The sequence below is a fragment of the Aphelocoma coerulescens genome, chromosome 2 (assembly GCF_041296385.1).
Source record: "Aphelocoma coerulescens isolate FSJ_1873_10779 chromosome 2, UR_Acoe_1.0, whole genome shotgun sequence".
NCBI lineage: Eukaryota > Metazoa > Chordata > Aves > Passeriformes > Corvidae > Aphelocoma > Aphelocoma coerulescens.
This window is the reverse complement of record NC_091015.1, coordinates 16,605,525-16,627,376: the sequence shown is the minus strand read 5'-3', so window position 1 is coordinate 16,627,376 and position 21,852 is coordinate 16,605,525. Positions and strand designations below refer to the sequence as shown.

The 21,852-nt window shown below is 40.0% G+C and overlaps 1 protein-coding gene across 13 annotated transcripts in view; it reads right to left on the bottom strand.

Moving 5' to 3' along the window:
- Window positions 1-21,852, bottom strand: part of ABI1 (abl interactor 1) — a 78,440-nt gene that overhangs the window by 53,680 nt on the left and 2,908 nt on the right. For all 13 annotated transcript variants that reach the window (XM_069006594.1, XM_069006586.1, XM_069006588.1 and 10 more), the window contains exon 2: window positions 1,281-1,448. In XM_069006594.1, coding sequence (XP_068862695.1) covers window positions 1,281-1,448 — 168 coding nt within the window. The remainder of the gene's footprint in view (window positions 1-1,280; window positions 1,449-21,852) is intronic.

Below are 21,852 nucleotides of genomic sequence, written 5' to 3'. Positions count from 1 at the left end.
TTAGTTCTCAGCACATGTTAATCTCACATGCCTTTTTGATAGGTTTGTTACTACGTAGGCCCTTCCATATGCGCTGGAATCTTCTCCCTGCTGACATGCTTTCGATAAAACCACTGCTGTTGCCACTTCACAGAAAGATGTTTAGAAACCACAACTCTAAAAAAACAGTAAGAGAGGTTAGCAGGGCTGGGGAGGGAGACAGCAGAGACCATAAGAAGCTTTTTCTTTCAAGTATTTGGTCTAAGGAGTATCACCAACAGGATGCTGGTTGACCAACTAAGGTTTTAAATTCACTGGCTGCACTGAAGAATGTTTTAAGTTGCATCCTCTGCTATTTGTTTACAAAACATCTCAGAGAGACATAGGACACAGTCCAGTGAAGATCCAACTGAATTTCAGTAAGAGCATGACAGGGTGGATACCAGGCTTTTAATAACCCCCTCAAGCCCATTTCCGAACAGCAATGTAAGGGTGAAATAACTGAGTCCTCTCCCTGTCTTCACTGCCACTAATATGGCACACACCCGGTTATGCAACAAGCCACTTCCAGATGAAACACAACAGACGTTTTTGGCTGAGTTAGCATACAATCAAATCAGGCCAATGATCAGGTACAAGGCAGGCAGCAGCAGCAATGCTTCCCCCCCCCAGAAGCAGGCAGCCAGGGTGAAGCTTCAGCCAAGGAAATACAGGCTGCCACAGGGAGGGATAGGCCTATTCTTTCCTGCCCTCTATTTCCACGTTCTCACTGCAGCAACTCCAATAATACTGCAGTCACAGTACAAGTCAGGTCAGCTCACTCATTCAACTGCCTCAGCTGGGAAGGAGTTTGGCTTGTACAGGTAGTGGCAGCACGTGAACCCCTCTCCCCTTCCACACAGCACATGAATTATATCCTGCAAGGCTATGAAAACAAATGAACTCACTGCTTGCGTTAAATAAAATACCACCTCCCATATGGCACTTCTAACTGCATTTCCTTCAGGAACAGAACCCTTCTATCTACCCCTCCCTCAACTGCAGCTTCAGATCTTGAAATCTTAGTAATTAATTCCTGCTTTAAATCAAACATAATTCCAGCATTCTTGATACAGGAACTATTTTATTTTAGTCATGACCTTAATCACAAAGCATGTTTTATAAATATTAGGAAGAAAAAAGCCTTACCATTTTCTAGCACAATAAAGAAGTCAACATAAACTATCCAACTCAATAATAAGAGACACAATAATGCCTCCTCCAACACTGTCAATCCTCTATTAAAAAAGAAAAGAGATTACCTGAGAGATATGGTTGATGGAGGACTCCATCCTCCGTAGCTGGGACGCTTGGATGTCCAGCAGTTGTAATACATTGTTGGCCAGTGCATTGATCTGATAAGCAACACTGGCTAGAGACTGAGTTGTGTAGGCTTTGGTCTCTTCTAACGCTTTCCTTTTATCTGGAGCCTGTAAAGCAAAAGAACAAGACATCTGCTTTAGGCCATGAAAAGATGGGGGAAAAGGACAGGAACAAAAGATACAACCTGTATTTGGAAGAATCTGTAATCAAGAAGGTCTGATTGAGCAGCCAAAGTACTTGATCTGCACAAGATTTTAAAAATTCTCAATCATACAGAGGGGATAAAGTATTTGAAAAATACTTAATGATAATAAATTTACATGCCAAGAAACAATTCATTCAGTAGGAAAAATAACACTACTGTGATTTGCTGGAGTCAAGTTTCCAAAGCCTGTCCAATACCTCATTTCTCAAAAAGCCCCACAAACACTGAAATGCTCCTTTTGCCATCTCTTACGAGGTCATGCAGCCCAGGCTAATCAAGACAGAAAAATATTTTCTCACAGTGGGGTGTCCCCTATTCCACATGCCATCTACAAAGCCAACCCTCCAGCTATGCTGGCTTCTCCTCTCACAAGCCACGAGAAGGGAGAGTAGAGCATCCGGACAGCATGCACAGAGGCCTCCTGCATGCAGGAGTACTTGTGAAATTACCCTCCTCACACGAAAGGTTAATAGACTTTCCTTGACAGCTGAGAAAGTTCGTCATTGACTGAGAAGACACACGTTTTTTGAGGTATCAGAAAGGAACATATGCTTCCTCCCGAAGGGTAAAAATACAGGGAAAGGATAACTTGAAATCACCTTGCTAAGGTAAAGTCATCAATCTGTCCTGAGGCATGGCTCCCGAGTCAGAGGGCAGGTTACTGTCCAAGGCCAGGAACTGTTTACATTACTTGAGTTGCATGGCCCAAGTAAGTCCCTCCTCTCTGGCAGGATGGGAGATACCAACACCACATCTACCATGAAAACACACAGACAGAACCCATTTTGAAGTACTCCCTGTATCACACCTTAGGAGCTGGCAGTGGAGGCCATGTACTTTATCTGTTACCCAACTTGCAAACTGCAGCTATCCAGAATTTCCTTTTCTTCCATTTGCAATAGAGATGCACTGCATAAGGAAGAGTTTGCAATACACAATGACTCGGTGCTACTATAGTTTCTTCCCAATTTTATGTATCTGTGGAATAAACAGTAGATCTCAGCAACCAATAGAAAAGGTTCATAATAATAGCCCCTTCCAACTAGACTTCTATTTTTATTGTTGTTTCTTTGAATAACACTACACACATTGTATGCAAGAGTTACAATGTTAAGCACAAAGCAAGGAAACAAAGACATTCCATTAGCATTCAACTGAACCCTATGTTTTCCATTTTCCATACACTCATTCATTTTTAAATCCTGTCTCTTGTTTTTAAGAAGAAAACCAGAAGGCAAGCTGTTCATATACATTATAAAATTTGCATCATGACCTAAATACACTGCAACATATAATGCTACGCTACATTTTGATTATACATTTTTTAAACATGGGTGAATTGCTCCCAGTTCAGGAATTTTGTTCATATTCATGACTAACATTCCGAGTCATGTTTGACACTTATTAGTGACACCTGACACTTGGTTAATGCCATCCTTCAAACGGAATTCATATACAGATGCTTCTAAAATGTGAAGCAGCAAGAATGATTCAGTGTAATCTGTTGCCAAAAGGCAGAACAGCTATTGCATGTACTAAGGATACACTATGTAAACCCCCATTTTTTAGTATTTCCAAATGGCAAACAAAGCTACCTTTCATCTAAAAAAAGTATTGACACACATAGCTGTAAGAAAAAAGTAGTAAAAGTCACTTTGCTTCTTTAGAAAACAGAACCTGCAAAACAACTACTAGAGGTTCAAGAAACCCATTTCCAAAAGCACTCTGGCTTTCCAAAGAGGTATTTTAAACTTCAAACCGCCTCTAGCAGTGTCTTCAAAAACACTGTCCTACTGATCTACAGCCTAAAGAAAACAACTGATAATTTATACACAAACTTCTGCCACTGTGGGAAATGGTAAAAATGCAGGTAGCAGCTTCAGTGGTGTCTGAAATAAAAGGTTTACTGAACCAGACACAACCAAGAAAGCAGCAGTCAGTATTAGTGTAACTTCATATAAATTCAGGTGTAGATCTGTAGCCTTTACTCAAGAAGTTTTCATATTGCAAAGTTTCAATTAAATACTGTTAGGCTAAACACTAAGAAGTGACAAAGTCACAGCACTGCATTACTGAGTGCTGTCAAATGAGAAAACTTCAGTGTATAACAAGTTTCTTTTCATCTATAATGATTCATTGATTAAATGTCTTGCTCTCATTTGCCTAAGCACCAAATATTTTAGTTATTTGCTCAAATTACTAGTTTGGCAGCAGGATTAAATGAACATAGATGAGATGTGGAATGCATTTCATGTCCTGTAAGAACTAGATTAGGAACATTTTCAAGCCTTGCAGATAATTCCGGCAATTTCAGTTTGCAGGTAACAGTTTAGATTAGAACTAACTTGACATACAGTCTTTTGCAGTATTGTATTGAGAACTGCTGGTATCCACAAGATACAAGCTTTTAAAGCTTCACAGACAGCAAAGGCGGGAGGGTAGAGGGAGAAGCCAAGAACTGTGCGACAGAAACAGGAGGGAGCTGGGAGTTCCAGTGTTCTTCAACTGTTACTTTCACATCTCTTTTTAAGCAAAATCTGAAAGCAGCATAGAATATAATGCACATGTTTACATTCAATGTAATACATAAGCACTAGTTAACTACTCAATTTCATGACAACACATTACAAAGACTGTCACCTGACTTCTTTCCTAACGGTTCCGATTTACTTCGCCATCTTGTATTAAAAGCTTCAAAGAAACTGTTTTTTCTCCAGTTGTCCTTGATATAAACAAAATTTGATGTCCTTCAGTAGCAAAGTGGAGATTCTTTACAGAACATTGCAGCTTTTGAAGTTTCCCTCCTGTAAGCTCCCACCTGTATCCCCAGTTCACCTTTAACAGTCATGTGACTATGACAAAACTGCTGTTTGAAATTGCTTTCACATAACTAGATTTAACACTAAAAAATTAAAATGGAAAACCTCTCATATCATTTAATGGGGTACATAAAGAGACAGTTTAAACTACATGGCAGTCCACACTGCATACCATGTATTCTTGTCTAATGCAACTTGTATTATAAAGCTGCCTTGGAAAGTTTACATAAATACTATAGTAAAGTCAAAACAGGTTCTGCACCCAAGCAACTGACACAACAAAGAGAGTAGAAGCTTAATTACTGAGTCTTCAGTTCAGTGACATGTCAAGGTCAAATGATGAGGAACCTGTCCATCACTCTACAGCTGATCTTTACAAGTCACATTTTTTTCCCCTCTCCAAACTGCCACCCACACAGGCACATCCCCACAACATTGTGTGTGCATTGCTCAAGCCATCTGCCCTCCCACCTCTCTCTCTCAGCTAATTCCCACCATCTTCCAGTTCATACAGCACACAACTGCATGTACAGGCTCCCTCCACAGATCTCATCAGCTCACACTGGAAATCATCTTCAGAAGTCAAACCTTCTACTGCAAACACACCAGTCCACACCCTCAGTACCTGTTGTCCAACCTTTCTTCTCCCTCTCTCAACTTCAGTTCCATTCACTGTGCTTGAAACTCCCTGTAAGATAAATTCCCCACCAGAACAACTGGTTCCATCTGACAAAGGTCAGAGTAGCTCATCAGATGGAACCAAAGCTGGCTGGCCTAGCAAAAACAAGTCAAAATGCATCCTTAGTATGTGGCATGGGTTGCTCCACATTTTTCATCTTCAGCTGTTGGAATATGTGCAAATTCAAGTTCAGAAAAACTCATCCAGGATAAACTACTAACAGAGAACTGCCCTAAAGCAGCCCAATAATCAGCAACTTAAACAGAGCTCTTAAGCATTGAGAGCCCAATACCTGTTCAGATGCTTGGAGTTCTGTTGCTGGGCTTAATCACTGTCCGAAATCAAGCTACAGGAACAGCTTTACACTCAGTTCTATTTGCCTTTGCTGTCACTGCTCATGCAGCTTTAACAAATACAACACTGCAGTACATTTGTGTTTGCTTCACAAGTAAACACAAGATAATTGTTCAGTTTTACATTTCAGTCTTTTTGAAAAAGAATTCCACCTATCATTAATTGATTAAAGAGAAAATTAGGATTACTACAATCAGTTGCCACAGGAATTCAATCTCTATCGTCCATCAGCATTCACATAATGCAACCATGCAAAAGTCATCAATATATCCATTAGTTCTCTTTTGTTCATCTCATCATGTGAGAATCTTTGATATTTACAGAATTCACGCTTTCTGATAACACAAACACTACAGTTGAGGTTTCCAAGCCCTGTTTCCTTCACTAAGGTCTTGCCATTTTAGCTCAGAGATCCATATCAAACCACCCAGTAAAATTTTTATCTTATGTTAACTACGACCCAGAGCATCTCATTTTTCAAGTCAATAGGAAATACTTTTTAGAATGGTGAAGATGTACATTCTGGAAGTGGCTTGGAGACTAGTTCTAGACATCAGTACTTTAACCTGCCTGAGGACTAGCTGGAGACACTCCAAAGCAGAAGGAATGGATTTCTGAAAAGTGGTTTCCCCACTCAGAAAACAGGAGCAAACCTCCCTAAAGCAAGAGCTTGTAACATTATGTGGAACTTCAGATATATGAGTCTGAAGTTGCTGCTTCACTGATCTGATAAGGCTTTTAACAATGCAAAGCTGGTCTTGAGGGTTTATTTGTTACTTCTGACTGCTAATTGCAAAAGGCTTGGACATCTCCAAACTACTCACAATACAAGTTCTTAGACCAAGTATTCCACATCCAAGCTGTAGTAATGTGTTTTTAAAAGGTTTAAATATGCCATATACACTAGATTAGACTTTTGGCTCTGGAGGTAAAAACAGCTTATGTTGAATATCATGTCCTGAGATCACTGTAAATAACTGAGGAGTTACACACTGAAATAAGTGGGTACCCCACAGATACAGGTTCTCCCTCACCCCTTTTCCAGAGCTTGTCAGACTGCTTTTTGAACACACTGCACCACGGTAGACTTTCTGGCTGTTACTGATGGTTATTACATCAGAGTATCAGTTATAAATGGAAGAAGAGAGTCACTTGTGGCAAGTGCCACAAGTTTCTATATTCTGAAGAACTTTCAGGAGCCAACTACCTACCTGGAAGCCATCCAAGTAGATCTACACAGACAGTGGTTATTAGTAGCAGGTACCCAGCAGGGAGCATTCAGGGTTTCTATCATCACAGAGATAGCATTAAGGGATACATAACGTTCCAAAGTGGCATGGGAAACTAAGGTTTCAAAATTTACAAAAAGGGATTGCTTACATTTGTATGCTATACAGATAAAAATAGAGCATTGATCAGGTGTGTCAGTTGTCTCCTGCAACAGGTCTACTGTGCTTGTGCCATACAGCAATCCCATTGAAGAAATTCTCTCTGCAATGCATTAGGCTAGGCAATGCATTTACTTCAAGAGGATGATGTGCTGAGTGCATCCCAATATCCACAGACCTACGTTGGCTTGGAATTTACCTGCCTACAAATCACAGAGTTCCACACTGATCAGCACCTCAATTCCCCCACTGGAAAGTGAAGTAAGCCATCAGGAGAGTTAGCTCAGAAGTTCAAACTGAACCTTTTTCCAGCTTACTAGGACAAGAGGCACCCTCCCATAGCAGCACAGACAAGGCTGTAGAGGGGTCACCAGTACACTTCATCTATGGTCTTTCTTCAACATATGCAGATCACTATCTGTACTCTTGTTACTGGAACCACTTGCTCCACTGTTCATATCAATATTATCATCAGTAAAAACAACTGTGGGAAATTTAAAAGCAAGAATTTATGTGGGGACAAAGAACAGGAAGGGATTTAGTCCAAATACAGCCTGATAAAATGACAGGATCAGCCCAGCCTCCATATGAAGGGGAACTAAAGCCAAAAAGCCACACACATTCCAGATCACTGGCAAATTTCAGCTAAAATTCGGCATCGCAAACATCAGTACTAAAGTACGTGCAATATAGAAACGTTCAAGGGTTTTACTGACGTGATTTTTGCCATAACTTGTCATTTTGTGGTACTTTTCTACCATTTCTGAATTTGTGAGTGTGCAAGTAAAAGCTCAAGGTTTTAATTACCCCATAACTTGCAAGCTATTAATAGCAACATATTGCAGTCATTGAACATGTCCACCTCCTGTTCAAGGCCTCTCCAGGGAGCTGGCAGTCAATCCTTCACTGACAGTGAAAACAAGAAATAGAACAGACTATTCAACACACCTCTCTCTACACATAGTGGGAAGTGGTGTCAAATAGAAATATCAAAGCTCTAGATTACTTAAATAACTAATTGTTCCAGGAACGTGGAGGAATTTGAAAGCCAAGTATGGTATGGAAGGATGCCTAACCATTCAGAGCAGTTCTAAACCCCACGACTCCTCTCACTATGGAAACCCCAAAACTGAAATCAGCATGATTAAAATTCTTTTAAGTTCATTCAGTAAACAATAATTCTTCCCATCTACTAAGGCAGAAATCCTCAATAAACACAGCAAAGCTAGCATCTACAATTCAACTCAAGGGACTTTCCTTCCAGCATCTAAAACAAAAAAACTCACTGGTATGAAATAATACCATGTCTGTTGAGTTTCTCCAGATAAGATGCAGTAACTCAGCTATACAAAACACAGAGAAACTGGTAGAACTTGAAAGCTCTTCTCCCCAGGTAAAGACCTTGCACAATAAAGCTGGCATTAACTCAAGGCACCAGAAGATGAGATGATCACCCACCACCATCACTAGACTGCAGTCCACAAACAAGATTTCAGTCTGTTTCTTTTTAGAAACACTATCTTGACAAAAATCATTGACTAGTTAGCTTCTTTATCTCAAGGGTCAAGACACATACCGAATTACTGTTTAACAAACACATACAGCAGTGTAACCAGCACTGCCTGTAATTCGCAAACTCTGTTTCAGACAGGCCCTTCCCCCAAATCCTGGACATGCTAGACAATCAGCTAGAAGCAAATCCTTCATTTCCATCAATAATATTCCCCTGACCAGTCCTGAATAGCCTTGATAGCAAATTAGCATTTCTATGGGCTGAGACCAATTTAGTCAATCTCACTGTGTCCCTGCTGATTTTCTTTTACTTGAAAGTTGCTTTTCATTCTGTCGATTAACTGTAAATAGAAGAGTCTCAAATTTTTAATCATCATCTTTTTTTGCAGAAGGTAGAAGAAGAAAAGCTTCTTTATTAAGGGGAGAAGTTACTTCCAATGGAAAATTTAAGAGACATATACATATCATATATATACACACACATACATACACACTTAATAAATAACTTTAAAAAACAAACAAACAAACAACTGAGGAATTCCATTTTAATCCAGGCTGCAAACATTATAGCAAGAAACAAATCTCCAATAGGAATGTGATTTACAAAGCAATGCAGACTCTGACAGATGGAGCCTGGGAAGGTACATGCCAGCTGCTCTGTAAGTAGCATTTTCTGCCCAATGCAACAAACATGGTTCATGTTAGCTCTGGACTAAACCCTTATTAAAAACCTATATATATATATATATATAATTTATATATAATATATAAAAATACTGTTGAAAATGTAATTTTCAGTTCTTCTGCCAACTCAAATCAAAGAGATGTCTTAGTAAATATGTTGGCACAATACATTGTTGCTGTCAGTTGTCACAGTCTGTCTATACAAGCATAATGGCATGCCACACTGAACTCAAGTGACAGAAGCAAACATGCCCATGTGTCATTTTCACACAACCCTTGTACACTCAATTAGTAAGGCTTCAAGACTGCACACGCAGCAAGGGTAAGAAATTTGGTCCAAGTCTTATGCTGTGTGTTTTACATGATTTAGACAACATAAGCTTCAGTACAGAAACCACATATTCTGTTCCTGTAAAGCACAGCCCAAAGCACATACAGTTACTTCAAAACTACACCTTTAACTTTCTTGCAGTGTCTGTGATTTGCCATATGACATCAAACACAATTTTCTTCAGAGCTGACATAAAACAGGCTCTGACATCAGAGGTATCAGGCAGAGCTGCAGAGTGGCGGATTCACCATGCCTAGAGGTACTTAAATGATGTGTAGATGTGGCACCGAGGACATGGTTTACTGGTGGACTTGGCAGTGCTCGGTTAATGACTGGACTTGATGGCCTTAAAGGTCTTCTCCAATCTAAATAATTTTATGATTCTGTGATTCTAAGGCCACCCTTGGACTGTCAGACAGAAAAAGGAATCCTTGGCACTTCCATAGCAGTCTTCTTCCTTCAACACCAAGAAAACTACCCAAGGCTTTGGAGCATATGATTATTTTGGCACACTAGACAGCAGATAACAGGGAATTAGAGAACTTACAGTGCACAGACAAATAGAACGCCTCTCAAACATTGATCTTTTGTTCTTGTAATAGAGCTTGAAATTAAAATGGCTTTCTGTTTACTTTCCTAAGTGATGGCACCCACCCACAAATTTTAGCTCATCTAGCAAGACATGCTCCTTGGTAAGTCAGAGACTTATTTTTCACTTTTTCTAGTGAGAATAAGAAGGAGACACTTCAGCATTTTTTAGTTACATTAATATCCTCTTTGTAATAAAACAGCAGCAACATAGAACCAACACAGAACCAAACTCAAGTTTCTCTAAATAGAGAGAAAAGTCAGAACTGGATAGACTTTCATGTCATGCAAGCCTTTGAATCAAGACAGCTCAGAGTAATCTGCTTTGGGGCAAAGCTTTTCAGTTCACACCTTGTGAAAAAGCTTCATTGTCCATAACAAGGTTTCCTCCTATGGATTTTGTTCACCTCTTCAGTTTACTCTCAAGGACTGGTGACTGCTGACATGAAGTCTTTTATTTCCATTTTGACAAATTAAACTGAAGGTCTAAACCCAGAATACAACAAATCTATATATAAACACAAGCAACATGCTAAATTTTTATGACCTTCATAGGTAAGCTTCAAATACTACCTTTTTCTTTCCAGATTCTCACACTCTAATCCTCCCTACCTTCTACGCAGGCCTAGAATCATACCAGATAGCATTGAGCAAGCAAGGTTAAAACAACAGGATTTAGCATAAAGGATCAAATTACAGTCTCATCTCAGCATGTCCTGCTATGACAGATTATTATCAAAGATGTTCCAGTATTCAAAGGGTGGCTACAAAAAAGATGGAATCTCCCTTTTTACAAGTTACTCCTGGGGAGATTCTGATCAGACACAGTAGGAAAATTTTTCACAATGAGAGCAAGCAGTCAGTCATTGGAATAATTTCGTCAGGGAAATGGTGGAATCCCCAACACTGGACACCTTTAACATTCAACTGGACAGGGTGCTGGGGCATCTTGTGTAGATGATGCTTTCTTTTGCCCAAGGAAAGCTGGATCAGATGATTCTTAAGGCCCCCTTCCAACCTGGTATTCTATTTTATGTCAACAGTGCTCTGAACCCCTACAACAGGGCAACCTCAACTTCTGTGTGCAAAACAAACACTCAATGTCAGCATCTGCTAAAGGATTGGTCCAAAACCAAGCAAGCTCAAAGCTACACTCGGCACTGCAACAGGTTTCTCTCCGTGGAGATGTCAGAGATGTTGCACGACAACAAAGCAGTGAGGGAAGTGGGAAAATAGAGCACAGAAAGTCATTAGCAGGCCTGTCCAGCTCCAGGGAGAATCTCAAGGAAACAAAATGTAGAGCCAAGAGCTACACTGGCCTTTGGACAATCAGCAAATTTCTGGATTGCACGTGTTCCTAATTCAGGAAGAGCTCTCATGTTTAAGAAAGTCACTTTAGACACACAGCTGCTGCCCAGATTTTACAGTTCAGGCAGTTCCCAAACACCACAGTATTTTTAAAACAAAGAAAACAATGGCCATTATAGGATCAAATTCTCTTCTCATGCTTTGAATCACTACACTGCTGACTATTTAGTGTCTTGAAGATGAATACACTCAGTCCAGCAGAAAATCATCCCATACCTCACTGTACTTAGCAGTGCACTTAGGCCAGAAACTAGTGGATCCCAACAATTTTGTAGCAGATTGTTTCCCAGCACAAAGCATACTCTCACACAGCACACAGGCTATACAGTGATCTCATGGTAATAAAGTAATGGACTGCAATACAAGGAATGATTGTTTTTATAAGAACTTGCATGTAAGTGGAGAAAATCAACCTAGTTTCTGTCTGATCATATAAACAGCTGTTAATATTGCTCAGACTTTTATGCACTCCTGGACTGGACTGTGCAATTTTTATCCAACAGAGGCTGTAAGCACACTACATCCAGCTTCTGTTAGAATAATTATTTTTATTATGTTGAAATTTTATCCTATGGTTAGCAACAACATTCCAAAATCTTCCATGCAGAAGCTCATTTACATTCTGGGTTTCTTCAGTTGCAGCAAGTAGAAGTTTATCCTCTAAAAACCACACACAACAGAGCAAAACAGATGGCTCAGGAGAATGGAGAGTCAATAATATTGTTTCTTTCCCCACCAAAAAGTGAACAGAAGAACAGATTACCATATATTTAGTTCCAGTTATCTCCACATCCAGCAACAGGTAAAACCTAACTTACAGAAATCAACAGAAGAAAGCAAGTAAATTCTTTAATAGGAAATATAGCATCAAGCTCAAGAGTGAGAGAATTGCTTTGTTTGGGTTTTCTAAACAAAGTCCTTGGTGAGACAATTGCTATGGTGTTACAGCAGCAGTTCAAGTAACTTTCCCTAGAAATACAGCTGCAACGTCTCTTGCAGGCACAATTACAGCACAGCACAGTTTTCTAATCAGTGTTGAAGTTGCACTGGTGTTTTTAAGATGAACCTTCACATGATTTTCAAGACTGCTTCCCCTTCATGTACAATGTAGAGGGCAGACTTAGGCATATGCCGGGCGTGCAAAGAGTCATACAGATTACAGCAGAGCTGCACTTCCATACAACCAGATGCATAAGAACAGTCATATCCCATCTCCCTCCTCCAGCAGTAAAACAAAACCTGAACTATTCTATTGCAGCACTTGTCATAGGGCCATCAGGACACCTTGCTATCTCATCTGTAATCAGCTTGAGTGGCCTTATTACAGCCACAGAGGAGCTGTATTCGGAGAAACAGTCCCCTCAGAACAGGAACACATCACCACAGTTGTGTATCCACCCACACCCACACTGCCACTACCTCTGCGTCTGTACACCCAGGAGGAAGCTGGGCTAAAATACAGGGCAGGCCACGGGAGGACACGTACAACAGTGGAGCAGCATGTGGGACAGTGGATCTGTCATTTCCAACTGCTTCAAAGCTTGGGATGGCCTCCCTACACTGCAAGAGGCAGAAGTAGTACTCCAAGAAAATTTTATGCCCATTAAGTCTGCTGGTAAGGCTTACTATCAGAGATAAGAGCCTCACTATGATGTGAGCATCTGCAAGTAAGCCCAGGACTGGAACAATTACATTTCATAAGCTCTGTTCAAAACTAATTTAAAACAGCAAGAAGTGGCTGTGTCACTAGAGAAGAGGGGAAAAAAAAAAGGCAGCTATACTCTAAAAACATGCTCTTGGTTTTACCAAAGAATACACAGTATTTACATGTAAATGAAATCCTGCATGAATAGGGGGACAGAAAAGAAAAGCTTTTTAAACAAAACCAGCCTAAACACTGAAGATATGTCCAAAGCAAAACTGGAGACTGGTCTTTTTACCACCTCCGCTCCTCACCAGCTCTTGGGTTAGGGAACTGCTTTTCAGCTTTCTGCCTTGTTGCTCTCCAAAGGAAACTGGAAAGCACAAAAAACCAAACGGATCGACAGCAAACATGTTTTCTGTTCAACAACTACAGAAATTAATTTTTCTATTCACAAAAGGAGAATTTTCTTATCATCATGGATGGCCACATTTTTGCACCCGTTATACTTAAATGATGATGCATTTTTCTTAACTTTCACAGTGGTTGTTTGCATTTAGTCATTTTCTGAGGAGGCAAGAAGCTTAAATGAGTGCCTTTGCTCATTATTTATGTTCTCTATTTGCATAACTCCTGCACAACTGCTCCATTAAACACCTCTTCCCCTCCAAGGCCAATTTTAAAAAGCCTCCTGCTTTATGAGACTGACAAGTATGACTCACAGTATTCCCCACATTCATTCCCCCAGGCCTCGTGGGATGTTATGCAGCCAGTAAGTACCTGTTCCAGTTCATACTCCCCCACTCCCACTGCTGCTGCAGTAACCCCTTACAGCAACCTGGGAAAACAGTAAAGCTACTTCTCTGCTGTAGGCAGGAAACAAACAGTAACAGTATTTGCTTTTCATATTGTCCTCAGCACCATAGTTAGCCAGAGAGAGTGGCTGAACACAATGAAGGAAGGGTACACTCTTCCCCATTCTTCCTGTGCTCTTATCCACACCAGGAACTCGGGAGTTTCTCAAGACCCTCAAATTGCTTTTCAGTCACCCTTCAAACCATTCCCGATTTCTGTCAGCAAGGCGGAAAGTTATTCAACATAGCAGATATAGTACCTCTTAGAGTTCCTTGCATGCCCAAGGAATGCATTTAAATACTCCACACATATGAAATTCAGGACCAAAACCAGCAACTTCTCTCTCCAGCAGAGAAGCAGAAATCAATAGGTACCATATCCCTGCATACTTGGCTTCTATCCCCAGTAAACAAGCTTCTCTCATAATTACAGAAATATCTCCCTCAGCCTCTGAATAGTCAATATTCATTCACTGCAGAGTACTGAGAAGAGCTGATTTTACAGCTCTTGTTCATAGACAGTAGGTTTTCAAAGAGGGAATCTGTGCTAGAAGGCTTTCCATTGGCTGTTATCATTCTTCACTGGTTAAAGGACAGACTGATAAAGAGGAATGAAATACACATTCAGAAATGACAGCCACTACTGAAGAGATACAAGATTTCTTACAAAGTAAGCTGCATTGTATGAGCCCAAGCTTCAAACACATCTGTGGCAACAACAATTTCTCTAAGTTAAAGATACCTTAGAAATTAGATTCAAAATCTGTTGCAATTTAAGATAAATTCCAGGACTACTGCGGCAACCAGATCATTTCAGTGCTGGGAGAACATATGGTGTGTTGCAGCAGGAAACACCCACGGTATTTGAAGAGAGTCCTTGTAGAGCGAAGCACTTCCAAACCAGACGCATATTTTATCTAATGCAGCTAAAGCCAGGAGTTTGCATCATAGAAACAACAACTCCTCCCAGAGATTTAGAAATCCTGCAAGTTAGACACCAAATAAAAAGCTGAACAATCCCCAGCCAGGTCTCAAAGATCTTGCCAACGTAAGTGCATTGACCCACCATATCTCTCCTGGTTAGTCTGACACTCTCTGGACCTGACTGAAGCATCATCCAAGCCACCTGCCATTAGGTTTCTCAGTGAAAACCCTGGAGGTTACAATCATACTTTATAAAAACCTTAAAGGATCAGGTCCAGCTCTGCTTTGTGGACACATGCATGTTAAGAGAACACCATTCCTCCTGACACATTCACTTTCCTTCACTGTTAAGAGAACCAAAGCCCTCCAAGCAGAATAGTTTCATTAAGCCCATTTTACTCCTTAGTCTCAAAAGAGTAACAAAAGGACCAGCTTCCTGAAGAAGACAGGTTTCTTATAAAGAAAAGGCCTGGCTGCATATAAATATGAGAGGCCTCCTAAGAATTTTACTAACAGGGAGAATCACATCAGTCCCATTTTACATTGTCTTCCCAGCTGCATTCCATTTCCTCTGTAGCCTGCTCATCATGGCTTCCCCAGGTAGTTACAGACTACTGCATAGACAAGGCTTTAGTCTCAACTCTGTGCCAATGATCTAAAAAAGAAACGTGCATAAATGTCTTCAGTAGATGCAGGTTTCAAATTACAAAACCCATGCTAGTAGAAACGGTTTTTCAGAAAGGCATCATGAAAAATAGCTGCATAATATAAGTTGCAAGGCAGTAAAATATGCAGTTAAATAATAGAGATTCATTAAAAGAAATAGGCAAGGGAGAATAGGTTTTCAGATCAGATCTGAAACAAGGCAAAGTCAACAACACGAGGGTGAGACAAAAGGTCTAACAAGTGATCTGCAGCAAGCAGATAGAAGACTTGAGCAGGGAGAGAGAAAGCAGCAAATTCACATTAAGATGACAGCCTAGGAGAAGCACATGGAAAGAGAGAAACATCACCAGTAATATTTAATGATGTAAGAGCAACTAACATTACTAGGTATATGAAAAGACAAGCCATGACATAGCATTCTGCATCTACTTAGATGTTCGTGCAGCAATCTGATGCACCTGCCTGGACACCTTGTCCTTCTCTTGCCTATTTGTTTTATGCAGATGTTTTCTTAACACAGGCTCTAGAAAATGCAGAACTATTGCATGAGGACCACAGCTCAAGTATTGTAGCACACCTGCTACAATAAAGTCAAATAAGATGCACAGCTGACAATGATTGCTGCAGGACAAATACTGCTTGGCAGATTTGCTGACCCCAAAGTACAAGAAGATCAGAGAATGAAAGTGAAGATATTCATCTGGTAAAAGATTATCTGTGGAAAAAAAAAAAAAGCCAACAGAAAAACCCCACACTTGCCTGATAAAGTATAGCTTAGAAAAAGTATTACGTGAAACACTGGTGTGGAAGTAGCCAGCAGAGTCTACACTTCAATTCCTTTCCAAGAATTGTTATGCTTCAAGTAGTAAACAAACTTTTTTTTCTTGGAACTATTTGTAAGTACACTACATTCAACTCTAAGGATGTCAAACCAACATTTGTTTCAGTAAGACTCCCCTGTGCGAGTTCTGAGAGGTTTTCCTGCTTTCTTAACAAAAGCAGGAACAGTACCACATTTTATTCCTATTTGTCTTTGAGGATACAATAAAGTTAGGACAGTGATGCAGAGTCTCTTCCCCATGAGTTCTTTAACTGTACATCACTACAGTATCAGAGCTTCCTTGTACATGAAGTAGCATGCTTGCACTTTAACTTCTGCTGTATAAAGAGTATACAGAATTGATTGTTTTGGGCTCAGAGAGGGAGGGATGACATTATCACAAATACAATCTGCTATCTTAACATAAACACAAGAAAGATGCAATCTCATTGCAGAAGAGAGAACTTTTGTTGTTCTTTTAGAATGTTCCACAATGTTAGAAGAAACAGTATGGCACACATCATCTGTGGAGGTTATGAAGAGACCTTATCACAGGGGAGGCTCAAACCAAGGGAAGTTTTGATTTTCAGATACTTTTTCAGTTTGCCAAACCCCAGCACTTGCTAAACATATTTGATCTGGAATGTTTGACAAGACTATTATTAAAAATAAAGTCCCCTTGTAGTAGTCAAAGTAGTCAATCTTTTTCAGAGTTAAACTAATCTGCTTCTTTAGCTTAGCCAGCAGGTTACCTGCCAATTCCAACTCACGTTAATACAAACTGCTGAATTTTACAAGTGGTACCAGAAAATGCTATACTCATGTTTCATTCCAAGTTGAAAGTCTCATGCAGGATTCCCCATCCCTCCTTTGCTTCCAAAGTAACAGCATCATAGTAACAAATATATGCTCTGCAAAGCATGCATGGCTCCTGTTAACAGCATTAAGGGCTTGCATAAGTAATGAGCAACACTATTTGCACAGTCTCAAGCAAAGGTGGCATCTACACTCTTATTAATTAACCCAAGGAAAATAATGCATTCCCTCTAAAATCAGGGGGAAGAGTTTAGAGTTCTGCTTTCATCTACTGCACAATAAATTGATTCCTCAAAGAGCCCACCTGTTAGAAATGCTGTATTTTCTATTTCAATACCTGGCACTCAGCTGATGAAACACTTGACTGGGCCCCTCCAGCACAGTCAGGACATGCTGACAGGCTGGAGGTGCAGGAGGAAAAGCACCTGCAGTACCATCTTGCTCAGAGCTGTGTTCAGGAGCACACCACGACCTATTCTCCACAGCACCCTGGTCTTGGCTCTCAAGGGCTCTGTGCAAGTTTTGAGCTGCAAAGGCCTGTTTCTGCAACCCACAGGAGACATCAAGTCTCTGCAGCTGCTGCCTCGCCAGCAAGGTCAGGAAAAGGGAGGAACCATATTGAGGCACATTATCTACTATTTCAAATTCAGCAGTTACTTCCCTTTACTTAGGGGTGGAGGGAAGGGAGGATCCCCCTGACCAAGCCCACCTGCCTCTGTCACCAGCACTCAGATTTGGGAAGGGGTGGAAGGAATAGCATCAAAGGAAGACCACTCTAGGAAACACAGATGCTAAAAAGAGCAAGAATGCTCAGGTAATTATGAACAAGCCTGGTCACTGAGTAATCAGTGTCCCACAAGTGATTTCCTACCATGCAACAATAAAAACCACGCTATGCTCCTTTAGACTCCAAGTCACTAAATAAGGACTGAATACAGGCAGAGAGAGCAAGATACCCCCTTATCCCTCAAGACTGTCTTGCTATGCCAGGACTGACACTTGGACCACGCAGTTGCCACTGCACTGTTCTGTAGCTGGGCAAGATTTCGGTCACCAGAAATGTCAAACACAGACTGCTTTCTCTAACGAGAAATAGAGCGGCATCTTCTCGTGCCTCTGCCAAGACCCACCAACACACAGACAAACAGTACTGTGAGCATTATGCAACTCCAGAAGTTCACAAAGCAAAACATTAGAATCTCAAGCTTCTTATGAGAGGCAATACACAAAATTCTTAAAAAGTGACTGCTGCTAATGAGTTCAATGATGGTTTCAGGTGCATATTTTCCCAAAAGAGTCATTATATTGCCTCTGTGCATACTGTCTCTGCATTTCTGTGGACACCCACTTTCTGCAGTGTTGCAGTATAACAGGCAGTCTGGAAAGGGGTGGGGTGGCAGGGGGAATCCTTGGTGAACAGCACTGGAAGTCCACACAATCAGGTTCTGTTCCCAAATCTGACAGTATGTCCCTATATGACCTTCCCTGAGCCAGTTATAAATTCCATGCCTTCACTTACGCTTTTCTAAAATGAATACAGTTCAAAATGCTAAACAAAGATACTGGGAAGTTGCATCAGTTCTTTTGTTTCAGAGTTCGGGGGGTTTTTCTGTTAAACTTAGATTAGATACCAACAGGAACTTTGCCCTCGAAGGTACACTTCCTACTTGCACTCAGCCTGCTCCTATACTCTTACCTTCATTACAACTGCCTTCATTCTCCACTTTATGAGACCTTCCCATCTATTTTCTCTTCACTGTAAGAGCTACTTACTGTAACAACCTCCCAAAGAACCAGAGGGAAGTATTAGATTGTTGCCCAGCTTATTCACTCTTCTTTCTTCCTTCCAACAATTCCATAGGACTGTGCACAGCAAGAGCAGCAAGGGAGCAAGAATCACACTTGGCATACACTGACCACAGACAACCTGCAAGCTTCTTCCTTCCAACAATGCACAAACAGAAGGGAGTGGAGAGTTCTTCCCTTGGGGAAGAAACAATACACACCTGTAAAAGCTTATCCCAATCCCCTTTACTCTGCCTGATTAAGGTAGCACAGTGCTGACACAATGATCTGCTGAAATACCAATGAAATGCAGCGGGAATAGAAGCCAACATCTTGCTGGCTTCTTAAACCAAATATACCAAAACTAATGGACACATTGCAAATTTGGAAAAGCTCATCTCTTATCTACCTCCTCTAGACACACAAACCAGACATGCAACACTCCAGGATCAGTTTTCTTTAAACTCAGGGTCATCACTTGCTGATTCAGTGAAGTCTACAGAGGGCTACAGTCTTCTTGCTGCCTATGAGCTAAAGCTTTATTCTCCAAAATACAAAGACACTTCCATAGGCATAGAAGACCTATACAAGACACAGAAGAGCTATGAGCCTAACCCACCAACCTGTACCTACATTATTATTAAAAAAAAAAAACCAACCCAAAACTGCACACAGAACAGTCAGTACCTTTTATACTGCTTAAACTACCTTAAAAATATTTAAAAGTATGATGCAACACCTTTTTCTAAAGAATATTATTTAAACCTATAAAGCATAATAGATGACACATTAGTATTTTACCTCATTGCTCTCTAATTCTGAACTATATTTGCTGTTACAGACAGTGAACTTAATTTGTGGGGTTTTTTCGTTAAATGTTCCAAATATAGCAATTAAACACAGGGAAGAAAAAAAAATTACTGTATTTACTCTCAATACAACCTAATTAACCTATGAATATAAAAGCATGCAAGTTCTCACAGCACATAAAGAATTTGTATTAGTGACAATTTAAGAAGTTTATCCTTTTAGAGCAGCTCATTTCCTGAATTAGGCATTCTGAGTGAACTTCTTTGTACTGAACTAAGTTAAGCCACTTTCCATGTGTGAGGCAATGAAATCAAATGTCTGACCAGTTACCAACGTTTAAAGAAAAGCCACCAAAAAAGGTTCATTTGTGTTGTAAAGGAAATATCTACTGTATAGGAAGTGTAGAACATCCAACTTATCAAATAAAAATAATTCCTCTGCTTATCTTGGAAGATAACACAAATATTTATGAAACTTATTGCATGCAACACTTCTGCTCAACGCTGCACATTTACTTTTCTACCAGCTGGAAAGATACTTTCATTTTTTTGCAACAGCAGTTAAAAGCATGGACAGATTTCAGTTTGTCTGTTTTACCCAGAATAGCTTGTTAATTCACCGTTCAGTTTCCACATACCAGTCAGAAGCTACAGAAGGAAGTAACATGACAGAAAAACACACATTTAGGCAACACAGCACTTACTTCCTTAAAAGGTCTCTCAATTTATTTTTCTAAAGCTGCTAAATCTACCCACTTGAGACCATCAAGATGAGAACTTACACAAGGAGTGCAAGCTATTTGTTTAGAGATTCACACAATCATATTAAAACTATATTTGGGCTTAAAAACAAAAATTACAAAGGGATCTTCACAAGTGGTCTAGAAGCTTGAGACTGACAAAAACTATGTATCTGCATATGCATAAACAAGGCTATAAGGAACACTTGATTTAGACAGTAGAAGAGTTAAAAGCAGCATTTCACAGCACAGAGAGGCCTCTCTGGGATATACCAGTCAACTGAAGTTGTTCAAAAGGAAGTCATCAGTGCAGTAACACTGCAGAAGCTGATTTCCTGTGTCATTCTAATGCTTCATAAGCTAGTTATTTTAAGTCCCTTAAAACATGAAAATAACTCAACACAGCCAGAAAAATGACTAGAGAATCTCTATGGAGGTTAGTATTTTTCAGCTGAAGAATCATAACTAGAACTGTAAATACTTTAACTCCTTGTTATTTCCGTATTAAGTAGTACTGATCAAGTTCTTACTGTCTAGGATACTGATGAAACTCCTCACTAGCATCTTCAGCTTTATGCTACAGATTTTCAGTTAACCTTTGTGTTACAAGCACACCAAAAAGGACTAGTCCCAGAATATACCTGCAGGCAAAAGGAATTGGGGAAGACATCAGCTATGGGAACTTACATTTTGAAAATATTTTTAAAAAATTAATACATCTATATATAAGAAAATTTACTTCAGAAGGCAAAAATATGCCTTAAAGATTTAAGGTTCAAAACCTGCTCATAAGACTGTTCAGAGTTTAAGCCTCTGATCTAAACCAGGAATCTAATTTTCTACCTGCTTGTTACTGAAGCTTCCAACCAGAAACATCACAGATTTTAAATCTTGTTAGAGATTAAATACACTAATGTACTTATAATGCCCTTTTTCCTTCTATTCAAAGCCAAAATCACGACCAAAACATCACTATGTACTTCAGTTACTACTTCTACACTTGGTTTTCTTTCCTTTTTCCTGTCTCTCTTTCTCTCCCATCCCCCCAAGACTGCCACCACACTGTACTAGCCTTTTGGCACTGCAGGTCCTCCTTAGAAGCTCATTTGCTCTGCTTCTCCTGAATTCTTTTCCCTCCTCACAAATAAACGTTCTAGATAACCAGAATGCACATGATCTGGAGGGCAAACTGTGTTACCAGCCGGCATTCTGATATAGTTACAATGCGCCTTAGCAAGAAACTGCTTCCTGCTTTTCTAAGAACAGCAATTTTTAACTTGAGTTTCCTGACTGCTGTCATCTTTCCTAAATGCTTCAGTAAAAGGATACTTACTATCCATACAGCTACACTCACCATCAGGGAGCCAAGTTCCAGACAGGTGAGCTTTTTTCCCCCATGTCACTTTTCTTTTTCTTTTTTTTTTTTTTTGAGGAATCCCTAAAGACATTGAAGACAAGTTTTCCTCAAAAAATCAGCATGACTGAAATTTCACCGGAATTATTCTTATCTTAAGTAGAAGAGACAAA